Source organism: Lemur catta, chromosome 1, assembly GCF_020740605.2.
Source record: "Lemur catta isolate mLemCat1 chromosome 1, mLemCat1.pri, whole genome shotgun sequence".
In the NCBI taxonomy this organism is placed as follows: domain Eukaryota; kingdom Metazoa; phylum Chordata; class Mammalia; order Primates; family Lemuridae; genus Lemur; species Lemur catta.
Window position 1 is genome coordinate 195,165,464 of NC_059128.1, and position 18,443 is coordinate 195,183,906.

At 34.7% G+C, this 18,443-nt stretch overlaps 1 protein-coding gene across 4 annotated transcripts in view; it reads left to right on the plus strand.

Annotated features, from left to right (window-relative positions):
- The window catches only part of SERPINI1 (serpin family I member 1), a 77,524-nt gene that overhangs the window by 42,491 nt on the left and 16,590 nt on the right, over window positions 1-18,443 (plus strand). For 2 of the 4 annotated variants that reach the window (XM_045539592.1, XM_045539594.1), the window contains exons 2-6: window positions 5,339-5,606; window positions 6,626-6,856; window positions 10,042-10,236; window positions 11,740-11,944; window positions 18,049-18,146. In XM_045539592.1, coding sequence (XP_045395548.1) covers window positions 5,357-5,606; window positions 6,626-6,856; window positions 10,042-10,236; window positions 11,740-11,944; window positions 18,049-18,146 — 979 coding nt within the window. In that variant the 5' untranslated portion in view covers window positions 5,339-5,356. Of the gene's footprint in view, window positions 1-1,300; window positions 1,387-4,646; window positions 4,750-5,338; window positions 5,607-6,625; window positions 6,857-10,041; window positions 10,237-11,739; window positions 11,945-18,048; window positions 18,147-18,443 lie in introns of those variants that run through there. The other 2 variants (XM_045539593.1, XM_045539595.1) reach the window with 2 other exon arrangements.

Below are 18,443 nucleotides of genomic sequence, written 5' to 3' on the forward strand. Positions count from 1 at the left end.
AACCAGGGGTTGAGTGGCTGGAAACCAGAACTGTTGCTGTAGTCCTTGAGAATGCATTGAGAGTAAGAACTGCCATCATGGCCATGGGAATGGCCATGGATTATCGAAAGGAGAGGTGCTGGGGCTGCAGTATGGAATAAGTGTTGACAATTCACTGAACATGCGGGAAAGAGATGGGAAAAAGTCAAAGATGTTGACATTTTAAGAAAAAAGAGTGTGTTTGATTGAAAGAAGTCCTGTTTGAGCCACCTGGATCCAAAGTTCTGGCAAGAATCAAAGAGTAAATATCCTAAGAAATATCAGCAATGCACATCAGACATTAAGATAAAAATAAAGCCAGAGCTAGAATTTTACTTATTTGGGAATAATTTTAATAAGGATAGTAGTTGAAGTATTTTTGTTTTGAGAGTTCACTAGCAGGTGTGAGAAATGTACTACAGAGAAGAGAGGAGGGCCAGGACTAGATCCAAGGAGAACACCTACACTTAGAACGTAGAACAGGGAGGTCAGTTATGGTGGTTCATACCTGTAATCCCAGCATTTTGGGAGGCCAAGGCAGAAGGATTGCTTGAGTCCAGGAGTTCGGGACCAGCCTGGACAATATAGTGAGACCCTGTCTCTACAAAAAAATAAGAAAAATTAGCTGGACATTGTGGTGCTCGCCTATAGTACCAGTTCCTCAGGAGGGTGAGGCAGGAGGATTGCTTGAGCCGAGGAGTTCAAAGCTGCAGTGAGCTATGATCATGCCACTGCCCTCTAGCCTGAGCAAGGGAGCAAGATCCTGTCTCTTAAAAAAAAAGAAAGAAAAAAGAAGTCTCCAAATCTGAAATAGTGTCAAAAAAGAACATAGAACAGGGAAAGGGAACCTCTGACCCCCACTCTCAGCAAAAAAAGAAAAAAGAAAAAAAAAAAAACCCACCTAGGCATAGTCAGAGGCAGCAGAGGTGGGAGGAAGCAGACACCAGGGGCAGGGTAGGTGGGATCAGAAAGGTTGAAACAGACTAACAGAGGTAATTTTGATGGCAAACTGGAAATCTTGCCTTTAAAAGGAGGAAAGATAAATGTGTGTTTCCATAGCAGAGTTATTTCAATCTCTACTAAAGAGTTCCCTGACATGACCTGTTCCTACCATTCATAGCCACATGGCTCCTAATTTCCTGGCAGAATGTGTCATCGGTGGCCTGCTGCTCACTGTCCTGGAAGAGCCTTCTCTCACAAACATAATGGATGCTCTTTCCAGGTGTTCTAGAAGCCCAAAGATGTGTTAATATTTTTGACATCTCTGTTTTCCCCTGTAAAGGAAACCTGCAGAACTGCAGATCCATCAAACACTGCTTCTTTCTCCATCTGGACCATTTGTTGGAGACCAGGGGTTCTTAACCTGAGGTCAGTCAGTATCCTGGCCAGTGAATATAATTTTCTGTTATCCAAATGCATGCATTTTTCTGAAGGGATGATTTACTCTCCTGATTCTCCAAAGGATCTGTTTTTTTTAAAGAGCCACTGCAATAGATCATACACTCTTGCACAATGATGTGAATTCCTTGAGTACAAGAATCTGTCTTTATATATTTTGATGTCTTCATGGAACTTCTGTCAATCTTGGTTGAATGAATGGCTAATGGTGCTACATTAGATGGACCAACAAGGTTGATAAAATACTTCATAGCCTCTTGTTTAACTTAGAAAATACAGATACCTTGGAACGTTTTCTCATAATAATGTCCTCTATTAGTATAACCTGTAGCTTAAAATCAGTGTTTCACACTCACACTATTTGTTTCTTTAATAGTTTTGCAGAGTAGGGATTAGAATCTTCATTTCATGAATGAGGAAGCTAAGGTTGAGAGAATACACGTGGCTTGCTGAAGGTCAAACAGCATGTTATCAGACCTAAGCTTTTGTTCTCCAAGTCCTATATCTTTCCACTTGTTCAAGGACTGGAGAGGCAGTTTAGCTTAGTAGTTAAAGCCTTTTTAAGGATGACTTGGGCTTCAGTCCTCAATTTAGCACTTCCTACATGATCTTGGGCAAGTTCCTAAGCTCTGTAAACCTGGATTTCCATTTCTAAAATGGGGACAATAAGAGGACACATAGAGTGATTGCAAAATTTAAGTAAAATAGTCCTTATAAGTACTTAGCTGTTATTATTATCTCATTGTAAATTCATTTCTAACAAAAATGCTTATTAACATAATAGACCTGATCTGTTTTCTGGAATGCTTATTGGCAATAGGTTGTTTTTTGTTTTATATGAATAAATTATTTTTATTAGCCTAAAATTTGATGCTCATGTGAAATACAGTGGTTTCCAAGTTGTGTTATGGACTGATCAACCATCATACAGTAAATTTAATTTCTTGGTCTTACACAGTCATGTATTGCTTAACGATAGCGATATGTTTGAAGAAATGAGTCTTTAGGTGATTTCATCCTTGTGTGAACATCAGAGTGTACTGACACAAGCCTAGATGGACTAGCCGACCACACACCTGGGCTATATGATATAGCCTGTTGCTTCTAGGTTACAAACTTGTACAGCATGTTACTGTAATGGATACTGTGGGCAATTGTAACACACTAGTAAGTGTTTGTGTATCTAAACATAGAAAAGATACAGTAAAAATAAGGTATAAAAGATAAAAAAGGTACACCTGCATAGGGCACTTACCCTGAATAGAGCTTGCAGGACTGACAGTTGTTCTGGGTGAATCAGTGAGTGATTGATGAATGAATGTGAAGTCCTCTAGAACATTATTGTGGACTACTATAAACTTTATAAACACTGTACACCTAGGCTACACTAAATTTGTAAAAAAATATTTTTCGTTCTTCAATAATAAATTAACCTTAGCTTACTATAACATTTTTAAGTTACAAACTTTAAAAAATTTTTAAACTTTTTGCCTGTTTTGTAATAACACTTAGCTTAAAACACAAACACACTGTACAGCTGTACAAAAATATTTTCTTTCTTTATATCCTGACTCCATAAGCTTTTTTCTATTTTTAAAATTTTTTCATTTTTTTACTTTTTAAACTTTTTCTGTCAAAAGCTAAGACACAAACACACATTAGCTTAGGCCTACACAGGGTCAGGATCAATATCACTGTCTTTCATCTTGTCCCACTGGAAGGTCTTCGGGGCAATAACATGCCTAGAGCTGTCGTCTCCCATGATAACCACGACTTCTTCTGGAATACCTCCTGAAGGACCTGCTTGAGGCTGTTTTACAGTTAACTTTTTTAAGTAGAAGGAATATCCTCTACTTACAAAATAATTAAAAGTAAATACATAAACCAAAACATAATTGTTGATTATTGTTATCAAGTATTATGTACTGTACATATTTGTATGTGATAAATTTTTATGCGACTGGAAGCGCAGTACGTTTGTTTACGTCAGTGTCACCACAAACACGTGAGTAAAGCTTCCATCTTTTCCTGGAGTTCTCTGGAGTGCAAAAGGAAGTAAGAATTCCACAGCAGTAGCAGCCTCCCAATGGTGGCTGAAGTCAGTAGACTGGCAGGGCTGCTGTGCTCTTGGCACCTGGCTCTGTCCCAACTCTGCATGACTTAGAGCCTGTCTTCCAACAGTGCACTTCATCTCCCATTAGCAGACATCCCATTAGCAGTGGAGGTTGCAAGAGTTCCTACTTACATACATGCTAAGCCATACCTTCCTAAATAAGCAAGAATTATTTAACCCCTAATACAAATGCTGGGGGAGAGGAGGGCCAAGTGCCTTCGAATAGAAAGAAAAACTGATGCTTCTGACCTTAAAATGTGAAGGACTTACAAAGTGACTAGGCAGTTCTCTGACATTGGAATTGCAAATATTACAGAACTGATTAGGATCTTCCAACTTAAAAGCCTGTAGGAAACACATTGCTTTACATTTAAATGTGCATGCGCTCTTTTAATTGAGTGTGTACTCTGTTAATTGAGTAGTGGAGACTGTTAATGCTCAACCCTAATTAAAATACAATTTACCAAATATGTTTGCACAATATTACTTTACATGTTGTTTTAATGATGATTTTTAAAAAATGATCAAGAACAAGTAAGTTACTTAACTGTTTAAATAATCAGTTTAGCTTTCCAGCTGCCTGCAGGGACAAAGTGGAAGGATGCATACAGACAAAAGAGGGACTCCTGTCTACAGCGTGTGCGAGTTAGCCTGTTTGTGGGAGACCGGGCTTCTGGAATACTGGCATGCTGAGAAGCAGAAATATTACTCAAGAGCTATCTGGGCACTGACATTTCTCCTCCGAAGAGAAAATGTGGCCTTGATGCCCTTCAATTTGGTGCAAGAACCAAATGAGTCTGAAAATTAGAAATATTCAGTGGAGTGAGGAACCTGTGGCCTTATGGCTACATATGGCCTTCTGGATCCTTGAGTGCAGCCTTTTGACTGAATCCAAATTTTACAGAACAAAGCCATTTAATAAAGGGATTTGTTCTATGAAGTTTGGACTCAGTTGAGGTGACACACTTGGGGATTTGTAGGGCCACATGTGGCCTTGAGGCCTTAGGTTCCCCACCCCATTAATGTAGCAAGAATTCAACTTCATTCTCAACTTTGGCAGGAGGCTCCTCCCTGCCCAAAGATTGTCACTGGGAGCAGCAGCCTCACAGGGAACCAACCTGTGAGGACCAACCACACAGGATGTGCTGAGTCTGCCCCCCTGGGTTACCACTTCCTGTGGGCTCTGCAACCTGGGCTGAACACACTGGGACTTGTGGCAGGTGTGTGTCTGATCTCTTCTTGCCAGTTGGTAACCCAGTTGCAAGGTGCATTGACTTTATAAATTGTAGTAAATGAGTAAAGTGGCATTTTCCATTGCTTAACTCTGCTAGTTAATCTTAAGCCCTATAAATATCTTTTGGTTTTTATTGTATTTGTCCTGGACCTACATAGTTTAGTGGAAGCTAGAATAAGTTGGTACAAAATCATGATCAAAATGTATTTCGCAAGGCTATGAAAAATTGATAAATTAGCTTCACCAAACATGACTTATAAGTACTTGCATATATAATTTTACATACTTTCAACCCCATGAAGGTAGAGACCATGGCTATATTATTCCTGGGAGAATCCTCACACTTTAGCAGTATTATTTATTCATTTGACTACTAATTGACTTTTTAAAAGTAGAACATTTTAACATATCCTTTCATGAGGCTTTTGTTACAGAGATATTAAACACATAGAGTATATGTTTAAAAATCTTTGGTTTGCTTTACAACTTTGCCAAAAAATAATTCTTTGTATTTTTACCTGTCCCTCATTTCTTTGAGAAATTTAATAATTAATATGCAAATTATTATTTTTTAGGCTCGAAATTATTCCAACATGGCTTTCCTTGGACTCTTCTCTTTGCTGATTCTACAAAGTATGGCTTTAGGGGCCACTTTCCCTGGTGAAACCATGGCTGAGTTGTCAGTGAATATGTATAACCATCTTAGAGCCACAGGGGAAGATGAAAATATTCTCTTCTCTCCATTGAGCATTGCTCTTGCAATGGGAATGATGGAACTTGGGGCCAGAGGGTCTACCCAGAAAGAAATCCGCCATTCAATGGGGTATGACAGCCTGAAAAATGGTAAGTGTGCTTAGGTTTGATTTCTCAAGACTTTTGACCTTAACTTTTAATTCAGTTATGTTGTCTTCTTATGCCATAAGCAGCAATATTTACACAGGGTAAGAAATGATCTCATTGAGATGGTGTGGCTAGGAGAAGGATTAGGAAACCCAAGAAAGGTATTAATTCTGGCTCCATTTCTGACTGAGGGAATCTAAGGAAATTAGATTCTTCTTAAAAATTATTATTACAAATCAACTCCACTGTAATAGACAAAAGCAAACATTGTTCTGGTGTTTCCAGTCTAGAGGGAGAGGCATATATTAATCATTTATAAATGAAAATTTACAGCTATGAAGAGTGCTACAAAGACAGACAACATGATTCTCTAAGAATATCTGAAATTTTTGTTTAAAATCAACTGTGTCATCCTTGCTTAAATAGCATCAAAGAACTTTTTTGAAATGTTATCTTATAAAAATCATATTTATTGGAGGAAATTTCTAGCCAAAAGGCATTTTGTAATCACTTTGACATGATGTATGCTTTCTATTTTAATACTTCTAATATACATGTGAATTAACTCATTAAAAAGATAAGAATTAGTATGTTCTAATTTTCTATTTATAAGATTTTTTAAAAGTCTACTGAGGAAAATTTAAAGGAATGTCTTGGATTTTAAACCAGATAATTAATTCATTCTGATAATTATAAAATAAGACTGATTTGATGAAAGTAATGAGTACTTTGAAAGAAAACAACTTAAAAATCTCTGCTTTGTAGATTCTAGCAAGATGACAATGAAATAAAAAATAACATCAGTTAATAATATTAAGCTGTAAAAGGTTAATTTGAACATCTAGAAATAGTACAAGCACTGGCACTTCCTTACCATGTCAATGTGGGGAATAAGCCTGGCACTTTTCCCTTGGGCCCTTGCTTGTTCTGTTAATCTGCCTTGTGCTTTAATGCCTCTTCCCTCTCCTTGATCTTTCACGGTGTTTGTTCCACTAATAAACTTGTCCTCTGTCATCTTGCAGGTGAAGAATTTTCTTTCTTGGAGGATTTTTCTAACATGGCAACTGCTGAAGAGAGCCAATATGTGATGAAAATTGCCAATTCCCTCTTTGTGCAAAATGGATTTCATATCAATGATGAGTTTTTGAAAATGATGAAAAAATACTTTAATGCAGAAGTAAATCATGTGGACTTCAGTCAAAATATAGCCGTGGCCAACTACATTAATAAGTGGGTGGAGAATAACACAAACAGTATGTCATTTGGTTCCTTTCCTTCTCTAGTAGCTTAGTTTAGCTATCTTTTACTTCTGAAAGTACTTGTTCTCTCACTCCTTTTACATTTTTTATGTTAGCTAGCATTTAGTTGAGTATCTAATAATTATTTTGTATAGATTACAGTCTATTTTGGAAGCATTGTTTATGAATGAACATTTGAGAAAGTTAAATCTTTTGGCGTGTATAGAATTTGACACTGATAATCTGAAATCTGTGCTCTGACGGATGCGTTTCCTCTGTACAGTAATCTCAACTACTGTATGGAATTTTGCTTGACCTGAATAACAGGTTGGTTACTAGATAGAATGGCAGTAGGTGGACCTCTTAACAATATGATTAATATAGAATAAGAAAGTTAAGAATCAGAGTTTAAAGATATTTGTTGGCTTTTGAACCACAGAACTTGTTTGGTGATCAAAACAATTTGTATGGCATTCATTTTTTAAAAAGCTGCCCATTTTAAACCCCAAAAAATGGAGAGGAATTAAGATGAGATGCATTTATTCTAGATTTTATTTCTATTTTATAGTTTTAAAATGAACTAAAGGTTTCCAAATGTTTATTTTTCAATTTTACTAGCAAAATAATTGAAGTTAGGATCTAAAAAAATGAGACTACATTAAAAGTAGATTACTATAGCTGTTCGTTAAAGGAAGTCATGTTGTCAAAACTCTCCTAATAATATTAATCTAAAACTTTATGTTGGAACAGAAACACCTGAGCATATATTAAGTATCCTATAATCCCCAAAATGCTGAGGCACCTTTTACTTTAAGTGCTATGATTAATAAAATGAAAGAATACAGAACAGATTTTGGTCTTGTGTTTTTTAACTATGAGATTAAAATGTAGGGTAAAAGAAACTTATATTTAGTTTTTTAACATTTAAAGAATAAATTAAGTGTAATAATCCACCTGAAATAGATTGAATTATTAAAATCTGTTTGTTTTTAAACTTCTTTAGATACTTTAGCAAACAGCAAAGACCCAATATCTTTTTTTTTTTTTTTTTTTTGAGACAGAGTCTCTCTTTGTTGCCTGGGCTAGAGTGCCATGGCGTCAGCCTAGCTCACAGCAACCTCAAACTCCTGGGCTTAAGCGATCCTACTGCTTCAGCCTCCCGAGTAGCTGGGACTACAGGCATGCACCACCATGCCCGGCTAATTTTTCTATATATATTTTGGTTGGCCAGATAAATTCTTTCTATTTTTAGTAGAGATGGGGTCTCGCTCTTGCTCAGGCTGGTCTCGAAATCCTGACCTCGAGCGATCCACCCGCCTCGGCCTCCCAGAGTGCTAGGATTACAGGCGTGAGCCACCGCACCTGGCCTCCAATATCTTTTAAATATAGACTTGGAAAGGAACATTTCAAATGATAGAAAATAATACATCATGAGTTAAATTGGCTTTCACTAATCTGTTTTCCCCTAGTCAAAAGCAGTTGTTATATTGGCAGAAAGATGTCCAATACACATGCAGGAAAAGTTTGAATTGGATAAAATTTAATAATGTACGTTGTTCAAGAATAAATTTAGAAACATTTATTGAATGCTTATTCTGTGTTAAGAGTTTTACATGTATCATTGCAACTAGAACGTGGGGAAGCTGAGATTCTGTTTTATGTGGTTTCATAGTTTTTGTGTCAAGATGGTACCAGTATTATTTTAGGTGGTATGAATGTTTGGATGCACAATATTTCTATTATATATATAATTTTGTGTGTGTGTATGTATAGTTTTTTTCTTTGAAAGTAAGATACTTTTAATTTGTATTGGGGGGGGGTTAAATTATTAAGTATGAAATGTCCGATTTCCTTAAGTACTAAGTTTGACAGTTGGTATCTCTGACATTTCACTCTGACACTTCTTGTTTTACTTTTATTGTGAAGCTACACTCTCATTCTTTCAGACGCATGGTTTGGCTTATAATTGTTTTTTAAATTTTTTTAGGATAAGTAAAAATTTTGTGTTATTTTTGAATATGAGCTCTATCATGGAACCTATGCAGCACAGACAGCTTGAAATATCAACTAGGTGTTTGGGAAGAATGTGGCTAATGAACGCACAGTATGTCAATGCTTTGAGAAGTTCTGTTCTGGTGATTTTAATCTTGAAAATGGGCCACGTGGGCAACCAGAGACCAAGGTGGATAATGATGAGCTGAAAGCTATAGGAGAAGCCAGTCTATCTCAACCTGCATGTGAATTAGCAGCAAGGTTTGACATTACTATTCCAACAATATTGTACCATTTGAAACAAATGGGCAGGGTAAAGAAGCTGGATAAATGGATACATCATGAATTAAACGAGTGTCAGAAGAGAAATCGTCTTGAGGCTTGCCTGCCTTTCCTGTCATGACATAAAGGAGAATCATTTCTACACCATATTGTTATGTGTGATGAAAAATGGATTCTTTTTGACAATTGCAAGCTTTCTGCACAATAGTTGGATAAAGAGGAAGCACTGAAACACAGTCCAAAATTGAGTATTCATCAAAAAAAGCTAACTAGTGTCTGTTTGGTGATCCAGGGCTCGTATTACACACTACAGTTTCATGAAACCTGGTCAACTGATTACAGCGGATGTCTACAGCATCCAGCTGGATGAAATGATGAGGATGTTCGCGATTAAGCAGCGGAGATTGGTCAATAGAGACAGGCCAATCCTCTTGCAAGACAATGCTGAACCACATGTCACACAAACAACGCTGCTCAAACTACAGAGGTTGGACTTGGAAACTCTGTCATCCACCGTATTTGCCAGACCTTGCACCAACTGACTACCACTTCTTCCAGGTATTGGACCACTGTGTGCAAGGAAAAATATTCAGTTCTCAACAAGCTATGGAAAACGCCTTGCGCAATTTCATCACCACTCACTCTCCAGCCTTCTTTACTGCTGGCATAAACAAGCTACCATCAAGAGGGCAAAACTATGTCGACAGTTTAGGGACATACTTTGATTAATTGTACTGCTTCTTGTTTGAGATATAATAAACTACACTTTTGATTCTAAATCAGACATTTCATATTTAATGACCTAAATACGTTTGGTATGCAGTTTTTCTGGACCATTTTATCCGATGGCAATTTGGTAATCTTTTGGTCCCCCTTCACCTTCCAATTTAATGTGAATTTTTATTTGTTCATTTTTCCCTAAATAGATCTGTTGAAAGATTTGGTATCCTCAAGGGATTTTGATGCTGCCACTCATCTGGCCCTCATCAATGCTGTCTATTTCAAGGGGAACTGGAAGTCACAGTTTAGACCTGAAAATACTAGAACCTTTTCTTTCACTAAAGATGATGAAAGTGAAGTACAAATTCCAATGATGTATCAACAAGGAGAATTTTATTATGGTAAGACATTTTGACTTTTATTTCCCTCTTATTGCAGTATATCAACAAATTTCTAAGAAAGAGCATGAAATATTCATTACTATAACTCTTTGTCAATTTAATTTGGGCTACAATTCAATTTCTTTGGCTCCATTTTCAAAGGCCTCTAATTAGATATTGAGTGAACATTATATGCATTGACAGTTTTTCAATATTTTTTTTAATTTATAAATTTGATCACATCTGTAGAATGGCTTTATTCATCTGAAAATACCTGACATTGTGCAAAAACATTCCTATTTACTCTAAAATGTCACTGGCTTCGGGATGGTTTTTAATGAACCAGATGTTCCAACAAGCGCATGATTTGGGCCCTGCACCGCCTTTTGAATTTCAAGCATTCTTCTCATTCAAGGACTTTTTTTCCTTTAAAATTTTGATTTCATACTTTTATATGTATAGCCAGACATAATTGTTCATTCATTGGTTTATTTATTGAGAGCCTATAATTTGTGATATGACTCAATATCCTTGGCATTGGCATTATTTTCAGATGTTTCATTGGACTCTTCAGAAGTTTAGGGTATTATTCTTTCCTATATGCTATAATAAATTATAATAATTTGTTAAGTCATAAACAGAAATATAATTTTAAGCCAAATATATGTCAGAACTAATTGTTTATTCTATTTAAAAGTATATTGTCATAATAAAAGATAATCACAGCTAATCAGGTTAACAGTCAAAATAAGGAAGAAAATACGTATTTATATGAAAATCAAAATGTTTAGTGTGGTATCTAAAGGACCTTGATTAGATATAGGAAAATATTCATAACAAACACATTATATTTATTTTTGAAAATAGGAAAAATTTTAAAGTAGTGGCAGAACAATTTGTTTTAAACATTTTTTATAAGCCTAGTTAACTTGGCTAAGTTCATAGAGTACAAAGCCAATAAATTTATTTACCTAATTACCTAATTTGGAGACCTTAGTTATCACAAATGCACTGGATAACTATTGTAGAATGCTTAGAGTTCATTTTGGCTGCACAATCTTTTCCTCCAAACTTGTAGTCATGGTGATAATAGAGAGACAAGTATTATATGGTCAAATTTTCCCTTCTTAGAAACCAAGTGGATATTGATAAATGCAATTAATATCCAACTTGGATCCAGGGCTTTATTTTTCTAACCAGGACTTTTCACTGTTTCTAATGATATCCTTTACATGTATTGAATTATCTCATTTAAAAATGAAAAGGAAGTCTAGAGAACATGTTATAACAAATGGGAAATACTCTGTGGATTCTAAAATAAAATAAATTCTGCAGGGCTGAGGATTCATTTGAATTTCAGGGCCTGTTTTCAAATAAAACCTCATTTTCTGAGATGCCTGAATTTCTTATATTCCATACACCATTTTGGAAGAAACTTATAACAAATTTAAATTTTTTTTAAAAAAAGCTTCAGTATAGACCCTTTATGGTTTTTTGTCTGTTTGTTTGTTTGTTTCATTTTAGGAGAATTTAGTGATGGCTCCAATGAAGCTGGTGGAATCTACCAAGTCCTTGAAATACCATATGAGGGAGATGAGATGAGCATGATGCTGGTACTGTCCAGACAGGAAGTTCCACTGGCTACTCTAGAGCCATTGGTCAAACCACAGCTGGTTGAAGAATGGGCAAACTCTGTGAAGAAGCAAAAAGTGGAAGTATACTTGCCCAGGTGAGAGGCTTCTATGTAACCCCTCCCACAGCATGGAGGGAGGGCTATTAATGAGGGTCTGACCCAAAAAATCCTCTTGGAACTGCTTTTGATTTTTAAGTCTTGTACTATTCTCTTCTTCTTCTGATTTTTTAAAAAATATTTTTCATACTCACATGATCCTTCCTGCCCAGAGACAAATGCTCACTTACTGATTGATTCGGTACTATTTACCAAGACCTAATTTCAGATATAATTCAACATTCTTAGCTTTGTTTTAGAAGATTTTTCAATCTATTGTCTCTGAATATCATTTGCATTAACAGTCATCTGTATTTCATTAATATTTAAAGTCGATTAAAGCTGGAGAGAAAACAATCTCTGACATTGCTGGAAGAACTGTAAGCAAGTCACTGTGCTAAGTGTTGACATGCAAACATAAATTGGCAGGATGAAGCAGCTCTGCTCAAAATTCTCCCTGTGGCTGAAAAAATAAAATCCATGAAAGGTCTTTAATGTCCTAACTATCATCCACTTCCTCAACCCCAACCCTGGCCACTCACATCAAATGTTTTGTAGCAAGTTTTATCTAGGTACTTGTAGTTATGTCATTCCTTCACACTCTTTTCATGCCTCTGAGTCTCCATTTATGTTCTTGCCTTGGCTTAAAATGCCCCCCTCACATTTCTTTGCTATATAGAGTTTCTTAGCTTTCAGGGTGCAGCTCTGGCATTAGTTCTTCCAAGAAGCCTGCCATGAACTACCTGATGGAGCAAGTGGCCCTCACTTTTGCTTCACTTATATACTTCCCTGTTATTTATTACCTGTTATCATCCCACAATAACATTACCTTTTTGTGGTTCTCCTTTTCTTTCTGTAAGTTCTTCTAGGGTAGAGCTAGTTCTCTCCCCTATAACAGGAATACAATAAGTATTTACAAAACAAAACCCAACAGAAGATATTTATTCTGTCCTTGAATACCTTAAAACCCAGTAGGCGAGGTAGGCCAATAAACACATATAACATGTTTATAAAAATAACGTGTAAATTTTAGGTTATAAAAGAATATCCACCAAAAGCCCAGACTCTGCCACTATACAATATATACATGTAATAGAATTCAACTCGTACCCACTAAACCTGTTAATAAAGAAAAAAATCAATAAACAGATAAGTATATATGTGTGTATATATGTGGAAATATAGTTCTACCACTCGTTCTATATTAAGAAAATTGTTCAAGTAGGATTAATTACTACAAACATTGAAAGGTGATAAATAAGACATTAGTATTAAAGCTAAATTATTGGTGAGGCATGATGGCTCATGCCTATAATCCTAGCACTTTGGGAGGTTGAGGAAGGAGGATTGCTTGAGGCCAGGAGTTAACGAGACCAGCCTGAACAAGCGTGCATTAACTAACTCATCTTTATTCTAATTTTAGGGATTATCATTTAAAAGTTACATATTATGTAAATATCTATCTTTATAAAAACTTAGCTTATAGTATGCTTATGTTAATGAAAAAGATCTATTTGTAACTGTAGATACTTTTGGCTAGAAAATCATATTATGTAATATATTCAAAATATATAATATTATATTATATATTCATTATATAGCATTATATTATGCTATACATTCATAATATATAACCATACCTAATATATAGCCATAAATTTCTTAGTCTACATATAAACGTTAAGGTAAGCACAACTCCAATGGTTGAGTTTTTTCTTTTTGGCTAAGATATTTAACATGCGTAACTTTCCATGACAGTACATTTATGTAAAAAGATTCTACTATAAGTTTATTCTCAAGAACAGGTAGTCAATGAATACCTAACAAATAGAGCCAAGTTTTTTAAATATATGAGAATTAACGTTTACACACAATATGTAAACAATGTATCTTAACTTCAGAGAACAATTTACTTTTGAACTAAATATAAATTGCTATCTAAATCAGGTCTAAACTTGTAAAATATTTAGTCTGTGATTATCTTTATCTGGTGATGTTTTATCATTCATTTAGTATTTTTTCTTGTATTTTATAAGGAATTCCTTTTGATAATATGAAAAATTCAGGACAGTGTAATGCTTCCCTTATTAGATCCGTGAGTTAAGTGCAGTGTCTCCAAATGCTTCAATTCTGTGATGATGTAGAGTTATTTAGGAGTATTTTAACAGGGTTCTAAAGGAATGCTTAATAAGTATCATGTACTCTAATTCAATCATATTCACTAGAAAATGTGGCCTCCGGGTCCTGTCCACTGAGAAATTGAATGTGACAGCAGAAGAAAATTAAATTTGCATTTTCTAAGAGATACTCTTCAATTATGAAATAGTTTAGCTCTCTTGCTTATTATATTAATGCCTGTTACTAAACTAGGCACAGCTAATTAACATGTATCCATTTTCCACGTGTTTCATGAACTCTCCCTCTGCATAGATAGAAAGGCTAAATAGCAAGATAGGGTAAATTTGCTTCTTGTTTATAAGAGATTGACTGTTTTCAAATACTTTACATGTTATAATAATGAGAGGGAAACTATCCATCTTCCATTTTACAGCATTAGTATCCACTAAGTGTTCAATGAAGATAAAGATTTATGTGACCCAATTTTAGCAAAAGTAAAAATATTTCTAACAGTTATGTTTAGGTTTACTCAAGTGTTAGTCTTTAATGGTTATATAGTTTTATTCACAGGCAGATATTACTCTGAAAATGCAACTTTGCATTTCTGTAATTGGCCCACATTCTTGTCCTTCTTAACAGGTACTTTGAATTATACTAGAGGTTATACAAATAGCTTTACAATATTGTCTTTAAGAGGCAGAGGGTATGGTGGAGGGTGGGGAAGTGCAGAGGAAGTAATTTCTTTAGTATTTTTGTAATTTTTCTCCCAAACATCTTACATCCTACACAAATTCGATGCTAAATTAACATCATATTTTTGTCCAGAATACAGGAATCTATTCAAAAGAAAATAAGATAGCTATATCAATGTGATATCACCAAATCCAATGAAATACCACAAGATTTGTGCACAGTTGTACATCTCTAAGATTTAACTAAAATTGCATTTTAGTTCCATGTTTGTAAAAGAAAACCAATACATGAGACATCTGATTTTGTTCTTTAACATCAATCTTTTCATTAGGTTTTCCTACAAAGAGTTTGATTTGTTATTTAGTTACTTATACATTTTATAATATCCCATATAGGATATATTTGTTCTTTTCTAAGACTTGCTTCACAAGTCTACTCAGTCTTTATTCTTCTGCCCTCAACAGACCTCTCTGACTTACTCAGACAGAAAGTTGCAAATGCATAATTACATTGTATGCCTTTACTAAAACAGGCATGCCTTTTGGCTTTAGAAAAAGTGAGTGTTATGGCTTTTTATTTTTACCCTCAGTGAAATGTAAAATCTGGCTCTAATATTGTTTTATTTTTAAAAGCCATTGTTGTACTTAGTGATTAGTGATGGGGGGCTTTGCAATTAGAAAGACCTTAGTTCATATTCTCATTCTTCCACCTATTACCTGTGTGATTAGGGAAAGTTGCTTAGCTTTGTAAACCTTCAGTGTTATTCTTCTGTAGCCCAGAGATAAAAATACCTATTTCATAGAGTTGTTTGAGATCATTATAGAAATGATTAAATATATACTATGTACGTAAAAGTATTTTCATAGTGCCTGGAACGTAGTAAGCACTCAATTTATGGGAGATGATAATGATTATTTGTATTAATATTAGTTTACATTAAGAAGAGAGAGATAATAAATGAATAATAGCTATTTTTCACTAGTTTGGTAAGGAAAAAAAAGACAACAAATGGACAAGTGGATATTATTTACATCCTGTCTTCAACTTTGAACAAAAAAAATCTTAAGAACATCTGAATTTAGTGTCGCTTCAACCTATGTGGTTTGTCCTATGCCAAACACTACAAATATTAAAATCAATAAAAAACTAAATTTGAGTAATTTAAGTTAGAAGGAATTAATACAGCTATTTAATAAAATTATTCCAACTACTACCAGAATGTTAACAACACCTTAACATCTACAATCATGTGACATGCATAACTGCGATATAGTACATAGTATGTCCTACATTGCGTGCCTCATGCATGCTAGCACCATCCTAAGACTTTTAGAAACCTTATTTAATCCTTCCAACAATGCCACGAAGTAGGTATTACTATTGCCATTTTTCACATGCCAAAACTGAGGCTCAGAAATTAAGGAACTTCCCCAAGTTCACTTGAATCAGTTACTTAACCACCACCTGACCAGCCAGCTGCAAAAGTGTGAAACAAACCAAGTTGCTTTTAAGAAGTAAACAGAACCCCCCTACTGATATTTTCCTTCACCTTCTTATTTTAGGTGGATGAGGACATGTATAATACCACACAGATTCATATCCCTGCTCTGCCACTTTTTAGCTGTATGACTTAGTCAAGTTATTTCATCTATCTGCCACTCCAATTTCTTCTTCTATTACCTGAGGATAGTAATAATAGTGACCTCAAACAGCTGTAGTGATATTTAAAGTAATCTGTTTTTTATACCCTTGGAGCAGTTTCTGGTATATAGTAAGCTCCATATAAGTGTTCAAAAATGAATAGCAGTAAACACACCACACACACACATCACATCACCTTAAGCCATTGAACATATTCTGTAAGACATTCTGTATTTTCCTATTCATTCCCTTTTTGAGATGGGCGCCATAGAACAATGCTACTTTCACAATCAATATCTGGTTTTGGTAGAGAACAAAAGAAACAAGGTTAAGTCCAAGTGTGAAATTTTGATAAAAATTAGTACCTAGTTTAGTATGTTTGATATATGCATACTCGTGTATTGGTCATTTCTCCGTAAACATAAACCTGCTAAAATTATTTCCTCCTGATCATTCCTCTTGTTTACAGAAATCATTTTCTTCTTATTCTTATAACTAGACATCAGAAAGGATGCTAATGTAACTTTTAGTGACTATCACGGACTTAGTCCTTTTAAGGACACAACCTATTGCCTAAAAATTTATATTTATAATCTGTATTGATCAGGAGGCAACATCTTAGAGAAAGGGAAACATTTAGTTCTAACCAGTTGTTTTCACTTTTTTAAAAAAAAAGTAATAAATGTCTTTGCTTTTTAAAAATGTATTTGTTAATGCAGGCATGTTTGGTCTATTTCTTGCACTAGAGAGACTGGTAACACAATTCACTGGTTTAGGGGAGATTCTATATTAGGATCAATCTGGCTTGCTGTGGAAACTATTTTCTAAGTTAATATTCTGTTTATGACAACTGTGCTTATTTTCATTTAAGTTTTTAAATAATGGTTTATTTCTTTTTATAAAAGTGATATACATTCATGTTATGTAATAACTCATAAAATCAATAAAAACAAGAAATAAACACCATTATTCTTTTGTTTAAAAACCTGTACTATAGTTAAACAAGCACATAATTTTTAAGGCATAATAATTAATTCACTTTAGTTAATTGTTTTTCTGTGATGACATCAAGAAAACAGGCTTATGTTCTAGAGGTTTGATGTTTCCTTTCTCTGAGTTGTATGGGATTAAAGTGCTGAATGTATTTATTCTATAGTGTAACTTGGCTTTTATGTGACCCTGTCCATAGGGGGTGGGGAATAGCGAGTGAGCAGCATTAATTGAGAAAGATACTAAGAAGAGAATGAAATACCCTGGGCAAATGTATGATTAGTCATTACCAGCTTAAAAAACACACATACTACTTACTAGGTCAAAAGATTTTGAAAGCTACTCATTTACAAGTTTTACATAGTACTATGGTAATGATTTCTTGATCTCAAAACTCATTTATTCTAGGATGTATTACAGTCTTATGTCTATATCATATATTTTCCTACTTATGAATTTAAATCGTATTTTGTTATGTCATTCTCTTTGATGCCCCCTCTTTTTACAAGCACAATCAAATACTACTTGCAATCAAAAGCCAGTTTTAGCATAATTTGCCCTCTAAAAAGTAAGTTTTTAAAATCATCACATCTAACATTTTGTTCTTGTCCCAGGTAACAAGATGCTGTAACTAAATATTTTTCCCCCTTTATGTTCTCCAGGTTCACAGTGGAACAAGAAGTTGATTTAAAAGATGTTTTGAAGGCTCTTGGAATAACTGAAATTTTCATCAAAAATGCAAATTTGACAGCCCTGTCTGGTAAGAAATAAACACTAATTTTAAAAAATGTTATTCCATAAGAGCTTTTGAAAATGATGATGTTAAATCCTCTATTTACTATGGAGTTCTGAGGTAAAATATAGTTACTGCTTGCCAAACAAGTCTAGCGAGAAATATATTTAACTTCTACAAGCAAAACTATAAATCCAGTCATAACATTAAGTTTATATTATCTGGTTCATGTCTTATCTTTGATTATATTCTCCAGAAGACTTGTCTTATACATTTTGGGATTCCCCATCCCATCTGACACAATGCCTTGTAAGGTAGATAATC